Source organism: Lipotes vexillifer, unplaced genomic scaffold (genome assembly GCF_000442215.2).
Source record: "Lipotes vexillifer unplaced genomic scaffold, Lipotes_vexillifer_v1.1 scaffold408, whole genome shotgun sequence".
NCBI lineage: Eukaryota > Metazoa > Chordata > Mammalia > Artiodactyla > Lipotidae > Lipotes > Lipotes vexillifer.
Window position 1 is genome coordinate 1,682,071 of NW_006787469.1, and position 21,786 is coordinate 1,703,856.

A 21,786-nucleotide genomic window follows, 5' to 3' on the forward strand; every position below is an offset into this window, starting at 1 on the left:
TGTCCCCTGCATCGGCAGGCGGACTCTCAACCACTGCGCCACCAGGGAAGCCCCTAATCTTGAATCTTAACCTTTTTCAACCATCCTCAGTCGACGCTTTCTTTGCTTTGTGTTAATGTTTTTCTGATTTACTTTAACATTTCTTTATTATCCAGGCATTTCACAAGCATATTTCTTATGTATCTTTTAAAAATATAAATTAATTTTTACCTCTATTAAGGGCTGTTTTTTCCAGTTTTATGTTTTCTTTTATTTCTGTAAAAATTCCCCTTTTACCAGTTGGATTGACTTGAACAAAGAAGAATGATTTTTCCAGGCACTCTGGTGACTTGTTTTATGTTCTCTCTGGATGCATAACACTTTGTCTTGCAGTAGACTGCACACATCCTCCACTAAGGACCTGGTTTTAGTTCAGGTTCCATTACCTTCTAGCTGTGTAACTTTGGGCAGGTGTCTTAAATCTTTAAGCCTCAGTTTCTACATCTGTAAATTAGGTAGTTGTTGTAGGCAACAAATAATAGTTGTGAAGGCACTTGCTAGACCTTAAAATATTAAAGTGTAAGTTATTTATCTGGTTAAAAATGCTATGTAACTTCTCACCTCTTCCTAGTCAAATTGGGCCTTAGTTATTTAGTCAGTGTTTTATAGTTAAACTAAATTGCAAAATTCACTGGTTGACTATTCCAAGTGGGGCAAAGGCAAGCCACTTTTAAATTTAACCACTGTGGAGGAACACTTAGCTGAGGTTCTAAATACAAAAACATCCGAATAACAGGATTGTTCTAAAAGATACTTTTTAAAAAAAGGATTCATCCTTTAATTTACAGTATTACACTAAGGATTATACGAATGTCTACTATGAATGATAGCTATTTCTGCAAGATAAAGTTTTTTCTTTGTACATTTCTGCATTGTTATCCTTTTTATAAGCATGCATCATTTTTACAAAAACAGTTGAATTTTACAAAACCAGTGTGTGGCATGTGTCAGTTAATCTGTCAGGCTGCACATGGCTGGTGACATTACAGCAGCCCAGTCCCTGAGCTGTGGCCAGGGTGGGGTGGAATGGCCCTCGCAGTGACATGGCAGCTGGATTGGTAATGCGCAAATTATGATAGTTCTAAGTCACTTATTCTTTGGTTGGTTACAGTGTGAAACTCTGGAAATGTGATTAACCTAGAAGAGGCTTCATCTAGAAGAGGTTAGATCTCAGACGTTCCCGGGTAAACAATTTATTGCAATGTGTTGGCAGGTCTTTGCCAATATCATTTTTTTTCATTTGGTCTTTTAGTTTTTTTGGTTGCTGTTAAAATGATGTATGCATGTGCTATTAAAAAGCCTCTAAATGTTCTTCTTATTCCATTTAGCTAAGGAAGGAAAAGTGATATTAGGCCATTTTATAGACAAAGACGTCAAACCCACCTGGCCTGAAGTCTTTTTTTTTTTTTAAAGAAGATGTTGGGGGTAGGAGTTTATTAATTAATTTATTTTTGCTGTGTTGGGTCTTTGTTTCTGTGCGAGGGCTTTCTCTGGTTGTGGCAAGTGGGGGCCGCTCTTCATCGCGGTGCGTGGGCCTCTCACTGTCACGGCCTCTCTTGTTGCGGAGCACAGGCTCCAGACGCGCAGGCTCAGTAGTTGTGGCTCACGGGCCCAGTTGCTCTGCGGCATGTGGGATCCTCCCAGACCAGGGCTCGAACCCGTGTCCCCTGCATTGGCAGGCAGATTCTCAACCACTGCGCCACCAGGGAAGCCCTTGCCTGAAGTCATAACTTTTCAGTTTCCCATGTATAAATTAGAGTTGGTGCTTGCAATGATATTTTTCTCATTATCATTCTAAAAAGATGAACAGAATTGAATTTCTCTAATATTTTAATTTTTCTTATCCCAGGTATGGGGAAAGGAAAAATAACCCCATTTTCCCCAAAATATTTAAAAAATCATAGATCTCTTTTATTTTCAAGGGTTTGGATACTTAAAGAAGATTATTTGAAGACTCCTTTTGGAATCAAATAGCATGGATCCCAGCAGTGACTACCATTTCCTCAACCAGATTTTGTGGAGAAGAGTGAAACTCACATTGGTTTGTGGCATCTTTGAGGGAGTGCTCCAGCATGTGGACCCTAACAAGATTGTTGTCCTGAAGAAAGGTCTCATTTTATTTCTCATAATCTCCTGCCTTTTAGGAGACTAATAACTCAGTTTGGGTGATGGTTCTGCGCTCCCTTAGCAACTGGGAGAGTGGCATTATTCCTATTTTAGGGTAAGGGTGGGAGGAGGATTAGAATGCTGTTTTCCCTAACAGAGCAACATGGCTGCATATGCTGGCTTGTTCCCACTTCTATACTTTTATTGACATGATAGTGGAAATTTTCAGTATAGAGAGTTTTTTTTAACTGGGTACTTCTTTTAATTTTCTCCATATGCACCTTGAAATTAAAAATAACCACTGTATTAGAATTGCTTTTGGCTTCAACAGACAAATTCACAAAGACTGTAAGGGGTTAATTTTTCTCATGCAAAAAGAAGCCCAGAGGTAGACTACTGAGGAATAGTGTAGTGGCTGAAAGATACCAGGAGGGATCAGGTGTCTTGTGCTCCTGCTCTGCCACCTCAGCTACCATGTGTTATCCTCTTGGTCACAAGGTAGCCTTTACACCTCCCAGTTTCAATTCCAATTCTTTTTTGGTTTTTTTTGCGGTACGCGGTCCTCTCACTGTTGTGGCCTCTCCCGTTGCGGAGCACGGGCTCCGGACGCGCAGGCTCAGCGGCCATGGCTCACAGGCCTAGCCGCTCCGGGGCATGTGGGATCTTCCCGGACCGGAGCACGAACCCGTGTCCCCTACATCGGCAGGCGGACTCTCAACCACTGTGCCACCAGGGAAGCCCTCCAATTCATTTTTAAAGGATAAAATTCAGGAACAGCCAGATGGAAGAGATTTATAGGGCAAGGTATGTGGGAAGGGGCTCAGAGTTTCTACCCTCTCTAGGCATGCCACCATCTTAGCCTCCTCCATGTGCTCACCTTGAAGCCCCAATATATAGTTTTTATTCAGCTAGAATATTGACTTGTTAAGAGTGTTGATTTCCTGGCACAATAAATTTCAAGTTCACAGTTGAAACGTGTAAATGACATTTGAGGGATTAGTGTTATTGTTAAGCCATATTATGAGTTAAAATAGACTTTTGTAGGCTAGGATGGGACTATACCAGGCTTTTGCAATATTAATTCATTTGGTAATCATTTACTGAGTTTTATATCCCAGGCACTGTGCTGGGTACCAGGGATATGGATAAGAATAACATGGTCTCTGTCCTCAAAAAACTTTGTCTAGTAAGGAGACAGGTAAACAAGTAGAAAGGTGTAATGCAGTGTGATACCCTCTGTGATAGAGGGACGCACAGGATGCTGTGGAAACACAAAATTTCAGCTAATATAGATCTGAGAATGGTAGGGTTAGGACAGTGGGGAAGGCTTCCCAAAGGAGGAATTGATGGTGGAACTGTTACATCTGCTTACTAATTTATGTACCATTTGGACAAAGCAGGGAGTGACATCACTATGACAGTAGCATGAAGGAAGGTTTGAAGTAGCAATAAACTAGAGACAAGGAGAATAGACAGGGACTATTTAGACAATCAAGGGACCCAATAAAGAGGAAATGATGGGAGTCAGAGCTAAGGTTTGGCAAGGAATGGAGAAGAGAAGACAGATTCTAGAAATGCTTAGGAATGAGGATAAGTAACCTAGTAATCAGTTAGATCAGGGGTCCCCAGTCCCCAGACCGGTACTAGTCCATGGCCTGTTAGGAACCGGGCTGCACAGCAGGAGGTGAATGGCAGGCGAGCGAGCAAAGCTTCATCTGTATTTACAGCCGCTCCCCATCACTTGCACTGCCTGAGCTCCACCTCCTGTCAGCATTATGGTGAGTTGTGTAATTATTTCATTACATATTACAATGTAATAATAATAGAAATAAAGTGCACAATAAATGTAATGTGCTTGAATCAGCCCGAAACCATCCCCCCACCCCAGTCCATGGAAAAATTGTCTTCCACGAAACCGGTCCCTGGTGCCAAAAAGGTTGGGGACTGCTGAATTAGATAGTCAAAGAGCCTCCTACATTTATAACTCAGATTATGTGTATAGTACTATTATTAATTGATAGAAATGGGAAGAGGAACAGGTTTGTTGGTTCGTGGGAGAAGATAATGATCAATTTGAAAAATATTGCAGTAAGTCTGCTATTAGTTGAAAATGAGAGTGGAGCTCAGAGAAGTGCTCCATACTGGAAAAATAATGTATGTCAGGACAACTAGGAAGTTAATGTGATCATTCAAGGAGAAGGAAGAATATCACCGTAGGGATTATCAGTGTGTAAGGGGCAAGCGGTGGTGGTAGAGACAGCTAAGGAGACTGGAAGGAGCAAATCAGGGAGACAGTGGAACACTGGTTACAAGATGTTTATTAAAATCATTGAGGGGCTTCCCTGGTGGCGCAGTGGTTGAGAGTCTGCCTGCCGATGCAGGGGACACGGGTTCGTGACCCGGTCTGGGAAGATCCCCCATGCTGCGGAGCAGCTGGGCCCGTGAGCCATGGCCACTGAGTCTCCGTGTCCGGAGCCTGTGCTCCGCAACGGGAGAGGCCACAGCAGTGAGAGGCCCGCGTATTGCAAAAAAAAAAAAAAAATCATTGAGGCCTGGTTTTGAATCCTGACTATCTTTTACTAGTAGTGTGACCTTGAGCAGGTTATTCAACCTTTCTGAGCCTCAAATTCCTCCATAATGGAGATAGTGAAATGCCTATCTCATTATGTTACTGGTTAGTCAAACACAGGCAAATAATTAGCAAGATGCCTGGTTTGGAGTGGGTGCTCAGTGTGGTGGCTTTAGATAATTAGTAGGAAAAGAAATAAACACTAAGAGTGTCCTGTAAGCCAAAGAAGAAAGGAGAGAACAGTATTGTCAGTTGGTGCATGGGAACCAAGTATAAGATTGTAAACATTTTTGGGGATTTGACAAATAGGCAGTTGGTGATCTTTGACCTATGTAAGAATATATTCAGTGGACTAGTGAAGGTAAAACTCGTTTGTTTTGGATTGCTGAGAAATGTGGAAATATACAGCTGCTGTGAGCACTGCCGTCTAGAAAAAAATGACACTGTATTGTAAACATGACAAATAAACTTCTCCCAACTCCCTTACCTACTCATAGAAGAGCCTGTAATTGGGCCAGGAGTTGGATTGTTGTCTCTGACAATTAATAGCTCGAGCATGTAGAGTGACATGAAACAGGGTGTGGACTCTAGAAGTAGTCAGATGACTTAAGTTTTTTTCTGGAGTTAGGTGGAGTAAAAATCAAGGTTGTAGCTTTGTAATTTTTATTCCTTGGGGAAGATAATTTAGGGATTTTTATAAAACTCAGATTTGGGCACTTTTGTGAGACATATTTTCTTATAGTTTTAGGGAATATTACCTTTTATCAACCAAATGAATTGTTTTCTATAACAGTGAAGAATGTGGAGACTGATCGAAGTGTCCCAGGAGTGAAGATGTTTTTTGGACACGAGATTGTGAATGGTGAGAACTTCATGGTCCCTAAATGCTGGTATTGGGATTTGAAGTAGCAATAAACTCATTGCTCTGCCTCATTTCAGTGTTTGGGGGTGGGAGGAAAAACTAAGATGTTATCTTGCATTTATGAACTCTTAAAGCTGGTATTTGGGAATTGTCCCTTATCTTACTGTTTCGGGAGGTACTATGAGCAGAACAGTCGTAGAGAATTTTAATCATGTTGGTTTTACAATGTGAGGACATCTGGTACTCAGTACTAGAGACTCAGCTCGCAGGCAGAGTTAGGAATCTGAACAGAAAGAACTGTCGGGCTTCCCTGGTGGCGCAGTGGTTAAGAATCTGCCTGCCAATGCAGGGGACACGGGTTTGATCCCTGGTCCGGGAAGATCCCACGTGCCATGGAGCAACTAAGCCCGTGCACCACAACTACTGAGCCTGTGCTCTAGAGCCCGCGAGCCACAACTACTGATCCCAGCCCTTGTGCCACAACAACTGAAGCCCGCAGTCCTAGAGCCCATGCACCTCAAGAAGAGAAGCCACCCCAGTGAGAAGCTATGCACCTCAACGAAGAGTATCCCCCGCTCGCCACAACTGGGGAAAGCCCGTGCACGGCAACGAAGACCCAATGCAGCAAAAATAAATTAATTAATTAATTAAAAAAAAAAAAAAAGAAAGGAACTGTCTTGCTCAGCAAGTGAATTTAACACCAGACATTCACAGTACATTCACAGTCCCTTATTTGAAACCTTGGGGCCAAATGTTTCATATCTCAGGCTAGTTCTGGATTTTTCGAAAAGCTAACAAAGGGTATATACTGGTCATATTACATAACACCTCAAGTGGGTCTGGTCAGCACTCTGTAATAAGACACATTTCTACAGAGAAACGGATGGATAATCATATTAAGTGGAATAAAATAGGACTGTAAATAGTATGTCAGTTCAGGTTTTGCTGCCAAAAGAGTTACAAAGAATTTTTGGTTTTCAGACCTTTTGGGATTTTGGAATTGTGGGAAGTAGCCCTGTTCTTTATTTCTGCCAGCTAAAACAATTTAGCAAGAATAGATACAATTGTTTGCCTAAAGGAAGAGCTACAGAAGCTCATCTGGTCAGTGTGCTTCAGACAAGCCAAATGAGGTAAGAGAAAAGGGTTAGGAACAAGAACTATTCTTTCAAGAACTCAAAAGCAAAAAGCCTTCCAAGGACGAGTGAATATCAGTGTGGGGTGGAGGGGGGTGGCGGAATGGGTGAGCTGGAACCTCATAGAACTGTACATTTCTTACCATTGGGGCAGATATGAGGAAAGGAAAGGACTCCTGCCAATCAAGACCTACTTTAAAGCAGACAAGTCCAGCCAGCTTTTTTTTTTTTTTAGTATTTCTTTCTTTCTTTCTGTGGCTACGTCAGGTCTTAATTGTGGCATGCAGGATATTTTAGTTGTGGCATGCATGATCTTTAGTTATGGCATGTGGGATCTTTAGTTGCGGCCTGTGGGATCTAGTTCCCTGACCAGGGATCGAACCCAGGCCCCTCTGCTCTGGGAACGTGGAGTCTTAGCCATGGAACCACCAGGGAAGTCCCCAGCCAGCTTATATAACTGTCGTTTCTTACTGAGTACGCTACTGTAAACACTCTTTGTCCTTTGAGCACCTTTTAAAAATGGCAGTGATGGTGGTGGAAGTAGAGGGATTGTTAATTGTGTGTTAACTGTTAGAATTTGCAGTAGAACAGAGCTCTGGACTGGAACAAAAGCTAGGCTGTGGGTGAGTTTGTAAAGAAAAATGAAGGAATCACTACTACTATCTCCTAACTCAGGAGAAGGCTGACCACTGACCAGCTTTGTGATCTGTACACATGGATTCATTTCTTCCTAAATTCATTCTCAGGGCTTGGCCTTTGTTTATAATTTCTAGGCTTAAAGGATGGCCGCCTTCTTCTTTCTTTGCCCTGTGGCTCAATCAGCCATAGAGGGTTCTCCCTGAAAAGCACCTTGAATAAGAATTATCAAGATAAAGGATAATAATTGATTAATCCGAGTTTTGAGTGAATTTTACTTTCTCTGACCCAGACTCAACACTTCTAGACAGTGTAGGAGAAAGAGACATTTGAAACATAGTTGCCCCTGAGAAACTTTTTCCATGAAAAGTACCTAAGGGTACTTAATTGAATCTTAGATGCCATTAATGACAATGTGCATTATTTCTTTTCCCACCCTAAGAAAGAAAAAGAAGCTGCCAATTAAACTATCATGTGCATTTACTGTAAATCATAACCCATTTCAGAGTTGTTTAAAATGTGCATCTTAGAATCAATGATATACATATTTCCCTGTATTCCGTGAACTGTTAGGTTAAAAATAAATGGTTTCAGAGCCTCTGTGGAATGTTTCTCTCATATTTCTTTTGCAATTTCCAATCTAGCTTTTATTACCTTTCACATCACTGAACTGTTAATGCACCAGCCTGAGAAAGTGGAAGGGACAGTGTGAATGATTTAAGAGAAAACCCCCAAACAGTACATAGTGTGAAGGAAAATGCATTAGGATGGGAATAAATAGGAAAGAAAAGATATCTCTAGAACCATTCTGCATGACCACAAAGGTGTCCTGGAACAAAAAAGGGTAAAGTGGATATGTAGAGAGGTTCCTAATCCTGCTAAATGACCAAGGAAGCTATGTAGGGATGTAAGATTAGGGGTCTTCAGCACTTTGGATAGTCTTTTCTGCTCTATTTATTGCTGGCCGATGAAGCCTCTATGGACTAACATTTCATTCCCAATTACTGTCTGTGTTACATAATCAAACTGTGCGTGTGGAGGGGACAGAGGGATAGTTAACTGCTTTCAGATTGGAAGCCCTGTTGGAAGCCATTTGGTTATTTTACAGTGGAACTACTGGATGAAGAAGAACAAGGTGCAGTAAGAGAAAAGGCATCTTCTGTTAGGTATGATGGAATGATTTTCTTAATTATGATGTTACCCAGATGTACACATTAGGGTAGAAAGCCTTAACTGTAATTTGCTAGCTGTGTAATTCCTAAAATGAGAAGAAATAGGTGGGTGTTTCCTTCCATCTTTAGATGGTATCTTCAAATCAGTGTAAACAGTGGATGAATGGGTTCTCTATGAAAGATCCAGAGTCCTTACCACTGATGTGTGTATGGCATTAACAACAAGGAACAAGTTCACCTAAGTGTTGTTTTTTGTAAGCATAGTCTAAATACAGAAAGAAACAGGATGGATACAATAAAAGATGAAGACCTAAATGTATATAAGCCTGCTTCTCCTGCCTCTGAGGCACCAACCACTACTCTGCTAAATGACCTCAAGTACAGCCCATCAGGTGAGTACCAGGGCTCTGAATTTTCTAGGCTCTCTTGTGGTTCAGAACTCTTCAGAGTTGGTATAACCCCGAGTCAAGGTTCTATGTGGAATTCTCAGCTAGGCTGTTGTTTCTAGGGTCCGAATTAAGATAAAATATCATGATTCATTTGTTTATTTCATATTTGAGTGCACACTATATGCCAGACATTGGGGATACCAAAGTTTGGTATCTCTACCTTTATCGAGTTATGGTGCAGGAAACACACTAAATAAGATAAATTAGTATACTATATAGTATGCTGGTGCCACATGTTAAGTAGAAAAAAACAGAAGAAAAAGAAGAAATGTGTGGAGAGGGTAGTTTTACAATTTTTGAGTGTCCAGGACAGGTCTTGTTGAAATAGTGACATTTGAAGTAAAGGCTTGAAGGAAGTGAGGGACCAAGATGTATGAATATCTGGGGGGAATGGTTTTTAGGCATAAAAAATTAGCAGATGCAAAGGCCTGATAGAGGAACATGCCATGATCTTGAAGGGACAGCAAGGAGATGAGTGTAGCTGGAGCAAGGAGAGCAGTAGGGGATGAAGTGGGGTGAGTGGATCATGGAAGACTTTGTAGATCATTGAAAGGACTTGGCTTTTACTCTGCAGTGAGAAGAGAAGCCATTGGAGGTTGCTTGGTTGTTTTTTTCATTTCCCTAATGACTAAGGATGTTGAGGATTTTTTAATGTGCTTATTTGGCATCTGAATATCTTTGGTGAATGTCTATCCATATCTTCTGTTCATTTTCTTATTGGACTGTTCTCTTATTATTCAGTGTTGGGAGTCCTTTATATATTCTGGATACAAGTCTTTTCTCAAATATATGCTTTGCAAATGTTTTCTCCAAGTCTGTGGTTTGTCTTTTCATTCTCTTAAAGCATCTCTTGAAGAGCAGACATTTTAAATTTTGAAGTACCATTTATCCATTTTCTTTCTTTTATGGATTGTGCTTTTGATGTCATATCTAAGTAATCTCTCCTCGCTCAAAGTCACAAAGATTTTCTCCTTTGTTTTCTTCTAGACATATTAGGTTTTACATTTAGGTCTATGATCCTTTTTTTTTAATGTTTATATATACTTTTTTTAAACATCTTTATTGGAGTATAATTGCTTTACAATGGTGTGTTAGTTTCTGCTTTACAACAAAGTGAATCAGCTATACATATACATATATCCCCGTATCTCCTCCCTCTTGCGTCTCCCTCCCATCTTCCCTATCCCACCCCTCTAAGTGGTCACAAAGCACTGAGCTGATTTCCCTGTGCTATGCGGCTGCTTCGCACTAGCTATCTGTTTTACATTTGATGGTGTATATATGTCCATGCCACTCTCTCACTTTGTCCCAGCTTCCCCTTCCCCCTCCCCGTGTCCTCAAGTCCATTCTCTACATCTGCGTCTTTATTCCTGTATGATCCATTTTAATTTTTGTATATGATGTGATATGGACAAGGTTTTTTTTTTCCATATGGACATCCAATTATTCCAGCACCATTTATTGAAAAGTCTATATTTTCTTCCTTCAGTTACCTTTGCACCTTTGTCAAAAATCAGTTTTCCATATGTATATAGGTTTATTTATTTATGGACACTCTATTCTGCTACATTGATCTAATTTTTCTATCTCTACACCAATACTAGACTGTTTTGTTTATTGTTGATTTATGATAGGTCTTGAAAACAGGTAGTATTAGTTCTCCAACTTTGTTCTTTTTCAAAGTTGTTTGAGCTGTTCTTTGTTCTTTGCATTTCCCTATGAATTTTAGAATTTTTTTTTTTTTTTTTTTTGGTACGCGGGCCTCTCACTGTTGTGGCCTCTCCCGTTGCGGAGCACAGGCTCCGGATGCACAGGCCCAGCGGCCATGGCTCACGGGCCCAGCCGCTCCGTGGTATGTGGGATCTTCCCAGACCGGGGCACGAACCCACGTCCCCTGCATCGGCAGGCGGACTCTCAACCACTGCGCCACCAGGGAAGCCCTTCCCTATGAATTTTAGAATCAGCTTGTTAATTTCTACCAAAAAAGAAAAAACTCTGCTGGAATCTTTTTTGGGATTACAATGAATTGATAGATCAGTTTGGGGAATATTGACATCTTAACAGTGTTGAGTATTCCATTCCATTAACCCAGTATACCTCTACATTTATTTAGATCTTTAATTTCTCAGCAGTGTTTTGTAGTTCTCATTGTATGTCTTACACATCTTTTGCCATATTTATCCCTAAGTATTTCTATTTTTGTACTATTATAGGTTTTTTTTTTTTTCGTGGTACGTGGGCCGCTCACTGTTGTGGCCTCTCCTGTTGTGGAGCATGGGCTCCGGTTGCGCAGGCCCAGCGGCCATGGCTCACGGGCCCAGCCGCTCCGCGGCATGTGGGATCTTCCCAGACTGGGGCACGAACCCATGTCCCCTACATCGGCAGGCAGACTCTCAACCATTGCGCCACCAGAGAAGCCCTAGAAGGCATTTTTTAAAACTTCTATTTTCCATTGGAGAGTTTTGAGCAGAAGAGTAACATGATCTGACTTCTGTTTTTACAAAATCCCTCTGGATGCTGTATAGATGCTGAGAGGAGGGCCAACGTAAGAGCATGAATACTAGTTAGGAGGCTACTGAAATAATTTTGTTTAGTGGGTATGGTGGTTTGGACCCTCGTGGTGGCAATATGGTTGGTAAGAAGTGGAATTCTGCATGTATGTTGAGGTGGAGCCAACACAATGCACTGACAGATTAGATGTGGTTGTGAGAGAAAAAGAGGAAACAAGGATGATTTCAGGGGTTTGGGCTTGAGCAGCCTGAAGTATGGGAAGGATTCTGGGTGGGAAAGGTTTTCGGGAGATGGTTAGGAGTTTAGTTTTGGTCAACCTAAGTTTGAGTGTAAGCTGAGAGCTGAAGACAAAGATTTGAGGTGGAGATATAAATTCAAGATCTAGCCTATAAATGATATTTAAAGCCTTGAGACTAGATGATATCACCAAGAGAGTAAGTATGGATAGAAAAAAGGAAGTGGTTTATGGACTATGTCCTGAGCCACTCCAGAGTTTTAAAGTTTGGGAGATGAAGAAGAACTATATGTTATGCTGTACCTCTAATCTTTTAAATTACATAATTAGAAAAATAATTAATTTTCAGGATCCAGAGAATTCCAAACGTGTGGACATTGGTCCATCTCCAGGACTAATTTATTTTAAACTATTATTTTTTATTATGAATGTGCTTTTAGAAAATGCATGTCTTAAATACTGTATGATATCACTTATATGTGGAATCTAAAAAATACAACAAACTAGTGACTGTAACAAAAAAGAAGCGGACTCACAGATACAGAGAACAGACTAGTGGTTCCCAGTGTGGGGGGTATGTAGGGGTGGAGCAGTGGGAGTTACAAACTATTGGATATAAGATAGGCTACAAGGATGTATTGTACAACACCGGGGAATATAGCCAATGTTTTCTAATAACTGTAAATGGAGAGTAATCTTCAAAAATTGTATAAAATTTTTTTTTAAAAGTCCATGTCTTGAAGTATTCAAGACATAAACTTATGATGAAGGAAACATTACTGGATTATCAAAGGAAATGAGTAAATATTTTATTTTATAAGATATCATCAGTTGGGCTTTTGTTTATTCTCAACTGACAAATAGGATGCTAATAGTGTTCACTACCGGATGGGCTGACGCAGGTGATAATGAAATAGTTCTCAGTATTCTAGGCTTAGTCTCAGTAGTTCTAGACATTTGAGTTGCAATAGAGTAGGACTTTAGGATTATGGCTAAAATTAGTGGGAGGGCTATTCTATTGCCAAGGAAGACAAATATCTATAATAATATTCTCCTGTAGAGGAAGAGGAGGTGACATACACAGTCATTGATCATTTCCAGCAGAAATTTGGTGCTGCAGTAAGTATTGCCCTCAATCATTCTTCGTATTGTCTGCAAATGGGTATCATGTCTATGTTTCATAAATTTCTCTCTTATTATAAGATCATTAATGTTTTTCCTAATGAGTTAACAAAACATCTGAGAGCCAGCTATTTGCCAGGCATTGTTCTGAGGTCTGGGTTATAATAATAATCAAGACAAAGTTCTAGCCCTGAAGGAGCTTATTTTAATGCAAGAAAATAAACACATAATTGTATATCAACTGGTGGTAAGTGCTATGAAAAAAACGTATAGTATGGTGAATAGAATGACAGGGAGTTCCTATTTTATTTAGGGTAGACAGAGAAAACCTCTGTGAAGAGGTGACATTGGAACAGAGATCTAAAAGAAGTAAGGGAGCTAACCATGTGGATGTGTAGTAAAAAACTTAAAGAAGGCATAATTACAAGTGCAGAGGCCCTGAGGCTGAAGCACACTTGACTTGTGTGGAGGAACAGCAGGGAGGTCATTGTGGCAGGACCACAGTGAAAAAGAATGTTAGAGAATGGAAGGGGGCAGGAGGCAGGTCAGGTAGACATAAGGATTTTGAGTTTGACTTGAGTAAGATGGAGAGCCATTGGCAGTTTTAGAGGAGAGTGAGAAATTTTTTTACTTATATTTTTAAAAGACCAGTCTAGATGCTCTATTTAGGCAATTTCTCTATAATATTTTTTAATTTGAGATGTGGCAGTAACTAATTATTCAGCCTAGGCTATGGTTCACAGTTAGACTTTAGGGAAGTCGTTAAGGTTTTGTTTAGGAGCAAGCTTATGCTCGTGTATGCACAGGTGTATTTTTTAAGAGAGGGTTAGCTTTCAGCAGATTCTTTGTTTTTTAAACAGCTTTATTGAGATATAATTCACATGCCATAAAATTTACCAATTTAAAATGTACACTTCACTGGATTTTAGCATATTCACAGAATTGTACATCCATCACCACAGTGAATTTTAGAACATTTTTAATACCCCAAAAGGAAACCCCATATTCCTTAGCTAACACCTCTAATCCCTTCTGAGTACCCCCAGCCCCCGGCAACCGCTAATCTATTTTCTGCCTCTATGAATGTGCCTGTTTAGGACATTTCATATAAATGGGATCATACGATGTGTGGTCATTTGTGATTGGCTTGGCTTCTTTTGCATAGCGTAATATTTTCAAGGTTTATCTATGTTATAGCGTGTATCAGTATTTCACTTATTTTTGTTGCCAAATAATATTCCTTTGAATGGATATACCACATTTCATTTATCCTTTCACCATTTGATGGACATTTGGGTTGTTTCTACTTTTTGGCTATTATGAATAGTGCTGCTGTGAACATACATATACAAGTTTTTGTGTGGACATGTTTCCATTTCTGTTGGATAGATACTTACAAGTGGAATTGCTGGCTCACGTAATAACTCTGTGTTTAACTTTTTGAGGATTGGCCATACTGTTTTGCAAAGCTGCTGCACCACTTTACTTTCCCACCAGCAGGGCGTGAGGGTTCCAATTTCTCCACATTCTTACTGACACCATTATCTGTCATTTTAATTATAGCCATCCTAGTGGTGTGAAGTAGTATCTCATTGTGGTTTTGGGTTTTTTTTGTTTGTTTGTTTTTGTTTTTGTTTTTCGGTACGCGGGCCTCTCACTGTTGTGGCCTCTCCCGTTGTGGAGCACAGGCTCCGGACACGCAGGCTCAGTGGCCATGGCTCACGGGCGCAGCCGCTCCGCGGCATGTGGGATCTTCCTGGACCGGGGCTCGAACCCGTGTTCCCTGCATCAGCAGGTGGAATCTCAACCACTGCGCCACCAGGGAAGCCCTTGTTGTGGTTTTGATTTGCATTTCCCTGAAGGCTAATAGTGTTAAGCATATTTACATGTGTTTATTGGCTATTTTTTTTCTTTTTTTAAAAAATTTTTGTTGGAGTATAGTTGATTTACAATGTTGTGTTAGTTTCAGGTGTACAGCAAAGTGAATCAGTTATACCTATACATATATCCACTCTTTTTTAGATTCTTTTTCCATATAGGCTTATTGGCTATTTGTATATCTTCTTTAGAGAAATATCTATTCATTTGCCATTTTAATTGAGTTACAAGAATTCTTTATATATCAACAGATGCTTTAAAGCGTCCATGACAACAACAACAAATAATAGGATAAGAACTTTTGCTCTGGAAATTTAAAGAGTTGGTTGGAAATTCTTATCAATAGGGAAATACAGCTTTTGTTCCCAGTTTTGCAGCCTTCTTATTGATTGAGAATGGAACTGAAGTTCAGTCCCCTTTTTTTAATCATTGATGAAAGATACTCAGAATATAGAACACTTTATGCTCTGTAAAGGAAGATATTGTGCTAGTGTAAGTTACTTTGCCTTTCTATTCTTGAGTAATTTATCTACCTGTAAAATGGAGAGAATCTTGTGCCATGCAGATATTTTCATGGATTATGCAGTAAAGATTTTAGAATTGTATAATGTTTTGAAATATGATAAGAATATAGATAATAAGAGGACCAGCATATGTTTCCAGGATACCCCTATTTCAGTTTTGAATAATTTAATGAATCCAAGACTTTAAAGGACCTATTAAGTCTGTGTTTCTCTCATTCTGAACAGTAGATACTGTGAGACTCAGCCACTTTGTGAGTTCCCTTTAGGTACAGTAAATTGCTGTTCTTTGCATTAGAAATCTTGCCATAAAGACTAGAAACCTTTCACTGTAACACCAGTGGTAACAAAAGGTATCTGAGTTTTCAACTCTTATTAGCATTTGCAATATGAATGATTTATTTTCCAGTTGTGGAATAACTTTGTGAACCCTGAAAAGAGGATCAGAAGCATTCAATGTGATTTGTGTGTGTGTGTGTGTGTGTGTGTGTGTGTGTGTGTGTGTGTGTGTGAAGCAGACATGTGTTTCGGATTTTGTAAGTTTAAAAAAATATGATCCACTTTGTTTATTTCTAGCCATTTTACTTGTGCCATTCATGATGTCATAATTGCAACATTTATTTCCTGGAGATTTTTATTTTCTTCCTTTTCTTACCAGATGCTCCACATCAAGAAGCAAAGTGTCCTGAGTGTGGCAGCAGAAGGAGCTAATGTGTGTCGTCATGGGAGACTGTGTTGGCTTCAGGTAAAAGATTTCTTAAAACTTTTTATTTTGAAATAATTGTAGATTCACTGGTAAATTTATTTTAATTGTCTTTTTTATGTCACCCCAGTGTCACTGTCCTATAGCTTGTTTGGAATGCCTTTCAATTTTCTTGTACTCAGTTTATTATTTTCAAAGGAAAGAGCTTTAGGGACTTCCCTGGTGGTCCAGTGGTTAAGACTTCTTGCTTCTGGGACTTCCGTGGTTGCTCAGTGGTTAAGAATCTGCCTGCCAATGCAGGGGACATGGGTTCGAGCCCTGGTCGGGGAAGATCCCACATGCTGCAGAGCAACTAAGCCCATGTGCCACAACTACTAAGCCCGCGCTCTAGAACGTGAGCCACAACTAGTGAGCCCGCATGCCACAACTACTGTAGCTCACGTGCCTAGATCCCGTGCTCCGCAGGAAAAGCCACCACAGTGAGAAGCCGGCGCTTGTTGCAACTAGAGAAAGCCTGCGCGCAGCAACGAAGGCCCAACGCAGCCAAAAATAAATTAAAAAAAAAAAAGACTCCGTGCTTGTACTGCACAGGTTTGATCCCTGGTCAGGGAACTAAGATCCTGCATGCTGTGTGGTGCAGCCAAAAAAAGAAAGGAAAGAGCTTTATAATCATCGTTGCTGTCTCTGCTGTCTGAGGCTCTACCTGAGGTTTTCTTTCCCAGCTCTGTTCTCTTGCCTTAGACATATGGAGAATTTCTTTTTTTTTTTTAAGATTTATTATTGATTTATTTATTGTATTTATTTTTCACTGTGTCAGGTCTTAGTTGTGGCACACAGGACCTTCGCTTAGGCATGCAGGATCTTTCATTGTGGTGCACGGGCTCCAGGCTGTGTGGGCTCTGTAGTTTGCGGCACGCAGGCTCTCTAGTTGAGGTGCGCAAGCTCAGTAGCTGGTGCACGGGCTTAGTTGCCCCGCAGCATGTGGGATCTTAGTTCCCTGACCAGGGATTGAACCTGCGTCCCCTGCATTGTAAGGCAGATTCTTTACCACTGGACCACCAGGGAAGTCCTGAAATACGGAGAATTTCTTATCTTTTCTCTGGTTGGTAGATTTCCACAGTAGATTTCTGCCACATCATTCTCATTTTCCTGGATCAAGGAGATGTAGGTGAGGATATCCATTATATCCAAAGAACTTTGTAGTGAGCCTTGAATAGCTAGAGGATGGATAGCCACCTTTGGATCAAACTCAGCATCATCAGTATTTAAGGGAGAGTGGGCCAAGAAAGCCAGCTGAATTCCCAATCAATGTCCTCCATCCTTTTTTTTTTTTTTTTTACCTGTGTCCCCTGCATCAGCAGGCAGACTCTCAACCACTGCGCCACCAGGGAAGCCCCCTCCATCCTTTGAGTGAAGACCTACATCAGCCTACTGAGAGAATATTTTTATTAGGATTGGCAGTCTGCCTTCTTGAACTCTTTCCTCTGGAATGTTTACTTTCTCAAAGGGTAAGGAATGGAGATATCAAGCCCAGTTTTGCTCAGGGATTAAAGCACCTCCCTCTTGTTCCATGCACTTTCTAGGTAAACCTTAGTTTTTAGATGACTAGGTTAGAGTTAGCAGCACAAATGCAAATTATTTAAAACAAACCTCCACAAACAACAAAAGCAAAAATAAACAATTTGGACAACATCAAATTAAAAAGCTTGAGATTGGTTCAAGATGGCGGAGTAGAAGGACATGCTCTCACTCCCTCTTTCAAGAACACCAGAATCTCAACTAACTGCTGGACAATCATTGACAGGAAGACACTGGAACTCACCAAAAAAGATACCCCACATGCAAAGACAAAGGAGAAGCCACAGTGAGACGGTAGGAGGGGCACTATCACAATAAAATCAAATCCCATAACTGCTGGGTGGGTGACTAACAAACTGGAGAACACTTATACCCCAGAAGTCACCCACTGGAGTGAAGGTTCTGAGCCACATGTCAGGCTTCCCAATCTGAGGGTCTGGCAATGGAAGGAGGAATTCCTAGAGAATCAGACTTTGGCTAGCGGGATTTGATTGCAGGACTTTGGCAGGACTGGGGGAAACAGAGACTCCACTCTTGGAGGGCACACACAAAGTAGTGTGCACATAGGGACCCAGGGGGAGGAGCGGTGACCCCAGAGGAGACTGAAGCAGACCTACCTGATAGTGTTGGAAGGTCTCCTTCAGAGGCAGGGGGTGGCTGTGGCTCACCAAGGGACAAGGACACTGGCAGCAGAAGTTGTGGGAAGTACCTCTTGGCATGAGCCCTCTCAGAGTCTGCCATCAGCCCCACCAAAGGGCTGGGTAGACTCCAGTGTTGGGTTGCCTCAGGCCAAACAACCAACAGGGAGGGAACCCAGCCCCACCCATCAGCAGACAAGCAGATTAAAGTTTTACTGAGCTCTGCCCACCAGAGCAACAGCCAGCTCTACCCACCACCAGTCCCTCCCATCAGGAAACTTCCACAAGCCTCTTAGCCTCATCCACCAGAGGGCAGACAGCAGAAGCAAGAAGAACTACAATCCTGCATCCTATGGAACAAAAACCACATTCACAGAAAGGTAGACAAGATGAAAAGGCAGAGGGCTATGTATCAGATGAAGGAACAAGATAAAACCCCAGAAAAACAACTAAATGAAATGGAGATAGGCAATCTTCCAGAAAAAGAATTCAGAATAATGATAGTGAAGATGATCCAGGACCTCGGAAAAAGAATGGAGGCAAAGATCGAGAAGATGCAAGAAATGTTTAACAAAGATCTAGGAGAATTAAAGAACAAACAGAGATGAACAATACAATAACTGAAATGAAAACTACACTAGAAGGAATCAAGAGCAGAATAACTGAGGCAGAAGAACGGATAAGTGACCTGGAAGACAGAATGGTGGAATTCACTGCTGCGGAACAGAATAAAGAAAAAAGAATGAAAAGAAATGAAGACAGCCTAAGAGACCTCTGGGACAACATTAAATGCAACAACATTCGCATTATAGGGGTCCCAGAAGGAGAAGAGAGAGAGAAAGGACCCAAGAAAATATTTGAAGAGATTATAGTCAGAAACTTCCCTAACATGGGAAAGGAAATAGCCACCCAAGTCCAGGAAGCGCAGCGAGTCCCATACAGGATAATCCCAAGGAGAAACACACCGAGACACATAGAAATCAAATTGGCAAAAATTAAAGACAAATAAAAATTATTGAAAACAGCAAGGGAAAAACGACAAATAACATACAAGGGAACTCCCATAAGGTTAATAGCCAATTTCTCAACAGAAACTCTACAAGCCAGAAGGGAGTGGCATGATATACTTAAAGTGATGAAAGGGAAGAAGCTACAACCAAGATTAATCTACCCAGCAAGGATCTCATTCAGATTCGATGGAGAAATCAAAAGCTTTACAGACAAACAAAAGCTAAGAGAATTCAGCACCACCAAACCAGCTCTACAACAAATGCTAAAGAAACTTCTCTAAGTGAGAAACACAAGAGAAGAAAAGGACCTAGAAAAACAAACCCAAAACAATTAAGAAAATGGTAATAGGAACATACATATCGATAATTACCTTAAACATGAACAGATGAAATGCTCCAACCCAAAGACACAGGCTTGCTGAATGGATACAAAAACAAGACCCATATATATATACGCTGTCTACAAGAGACCCACTTCAGACCTAGGGACACATACAGACTGAAAGTGAGGGGATGGAAAAAGATATTCCATGCAAATGAAAATCAAAAGAAAGCTGGAGTAGCAATACTCATATCAGATAAAATAGACTTTAAAATAGGGGCTTCCCTGGTGGCGCAGTGGCTGAGAGTCCGCCTGCCAATGCAGGGGACACGGGTTCGTGCCCCGGTCCCGGAAGATCCCACATGCCGCGGAGCAGCTGGGCCCGTGAGCCATGGCCGCTGAGCCTGTGCGTCCGGAGCCTGTGCTCTGCAATGCAAGAGGGCACAACAGAGAGGCTCACGTACCGCCAAAAAAATAAAATAAAATAAAATAAAATAAAATAAAATAAAGAATGTTACAAGAGACAAGGAAGGACACTACGTAATGATCAAGGGATCAATCCAGGAAGAAGATATAACAATAATAAAGATATATGCACCCAACATAGGAGCACCTCAGTACATAAGGCAACTGCTAACAGCTCTAAAAGAGGAAATCGACAGTAACAGAATGATAGTGGGGGACTTTAACACCTCACACCAATGGACAGACCATCCAAACAGAAAATTAATAAGGAAACAGAAGCTTTAAATGACACAATAGACCAGATAGATTTAATTGATATTTATAGGACATTCCATCTAAAAACAGCAGGTTACTCTTTCTTCTCAAGTGTGCACGGAACATTCTCCAGGATAGATCACATCTTGGATCACAAATGAAGCCTCAGTAAATTTAAGAAAATTGAAATCATATCAAGCATCTTTTCTGACCACAATGCTATGAGATTAGAAGTCAATTACAGGGAAAAAAATGTAAAAAACACAAACAAATGGAGGCTAAACAATACGTTACTAAATAACCAAGAGATCACTGAAGAAATCAAAGAGGAAATCAAAAAATACCTAGAGACAAATGACAGTGAAAACACAACGATCCAAAACCTATGGGATGCAGCAAAAGCAGTTCTAAGAGGGAAGTTTATAGCTATACAAGCCTACCTCAAGAAACAAGAAAAATCTGAAATAAACAATCTAACCTTACACCTAAAGGAACTAGAGAAAGAAGAACAAACAAAACCCGAAGTTAGTAGAAGGAAAGAAATCATAAAGATCAGAGCAGAAATAAATGAAATAGAAACAAAGAAAACAACAGCAAAGATCAATAAAACTAAAAGCTGGTTCTTTGAGAAGATAAACAAAATTGATAAACCATTAGCCAGACTCATCAAGAAAAGAGGGAGAGGACTCAAATCAATAAAATTAGAAATGAAATAGGAGATGTTACAACAGACACAGCAGAAATACAAAGCATCCTAAGAGACAGCTACAAGCAACTCTATGCCAATAAAATGGACAACCTGGAAGAAATGGACAAATTCTTAGAAAGGTATAACCTTCCAAGACTGAACCAGGAAGAAACAGAAAATATGAACAGACCATTCACAAGTAATGAAATTGAAACTGTGATTAAAAATCTTCCAACAAACAAAAGCCCAGGACCAGATGGCTTCACAGGTGAATTCTATTAAACATTCAGAGGAGAGCTAACACCCACCCTTCTCAAGCTCTTCCAAAAAATTGCAGAGGAAGGAACACCCCCAAACTCATTCTATGAGGCCACCATCACCCTGATACCAAAACCAGACAAAGATACTACAAAAAAAGAAAATTACAGACCAATATCACTGATGAATATAGATGCAAAAATCCTCAACAAAATACTAGCAAACAGAATCCAACAACACATTAAAAGGATCATACACCATGATCAAGTGGGATTTATCCCAGGGATGCAAGAATTCTTCAATATACGCAAATCAATCGATGTGATACACCATATTAACAAATTGAAAAACCATATAATCATCTCAATAGATGCAGAAAAAGCTTTTGACAAATTTCAACACCGATTTATGATGAAAACTCTCCAGAAACTGTGCATAGAGGGAACCTACCTCAGCATAATAAAGGCCATATACAACACAGCCACAGCAAACATCATTCTCAATGGTGAAAAACTGAAAGCATTTACTCTAAGATCAGGAATAAGACAAGGATGTCCACTCTCACCAATATAGTTCAACATAGTTTTGGAAGTCCTAGCCACGGCAATCAGAGAAGAAAAAGAAATAAAAGGAATA

At 40.4% G+C, this 21,786-nt stretch overlaps 1 protein-coding gene across 1 annotated transcript in view; it reads left to right on the forward strand.

The window, feature by feature from the left end:
- EXD1 (exonuclease 3'-5' domain containing 1) overlaps positions 1–21,786 on the forward strand; it is a 38,203-nt gene that overhangs the window by 900 nt on the left and 15,517 nt on the right. The window contains exons 2-7 of the mRNA XM_007460158.1: positions 1,962–2,147; positions 5,508–5,576; positions 8,454–8,511; positions 8,782–8,909; positions 12,773–12,831; positions 15,892–15,978. Coding sequence (XP_007460220.1) covers positions 2,015–2,147; positions 5,508–5,576; positions 8,454–8,511; positions 8,782–8,909; positions 12,773–12,831; positions 15,892–15,978 — 534 coding nt within the window. The 5' untranslated portion in view covers positions 1,962–2,014. The remainder of the gene's footprint in view (positions 1–1,961; positions 2,148–5,507; positions 5,577–8,453; positions 8,512–8,781; positions 8,910–12,772; positions 12,832–15,891; positions 15,979–21,786) is intronic.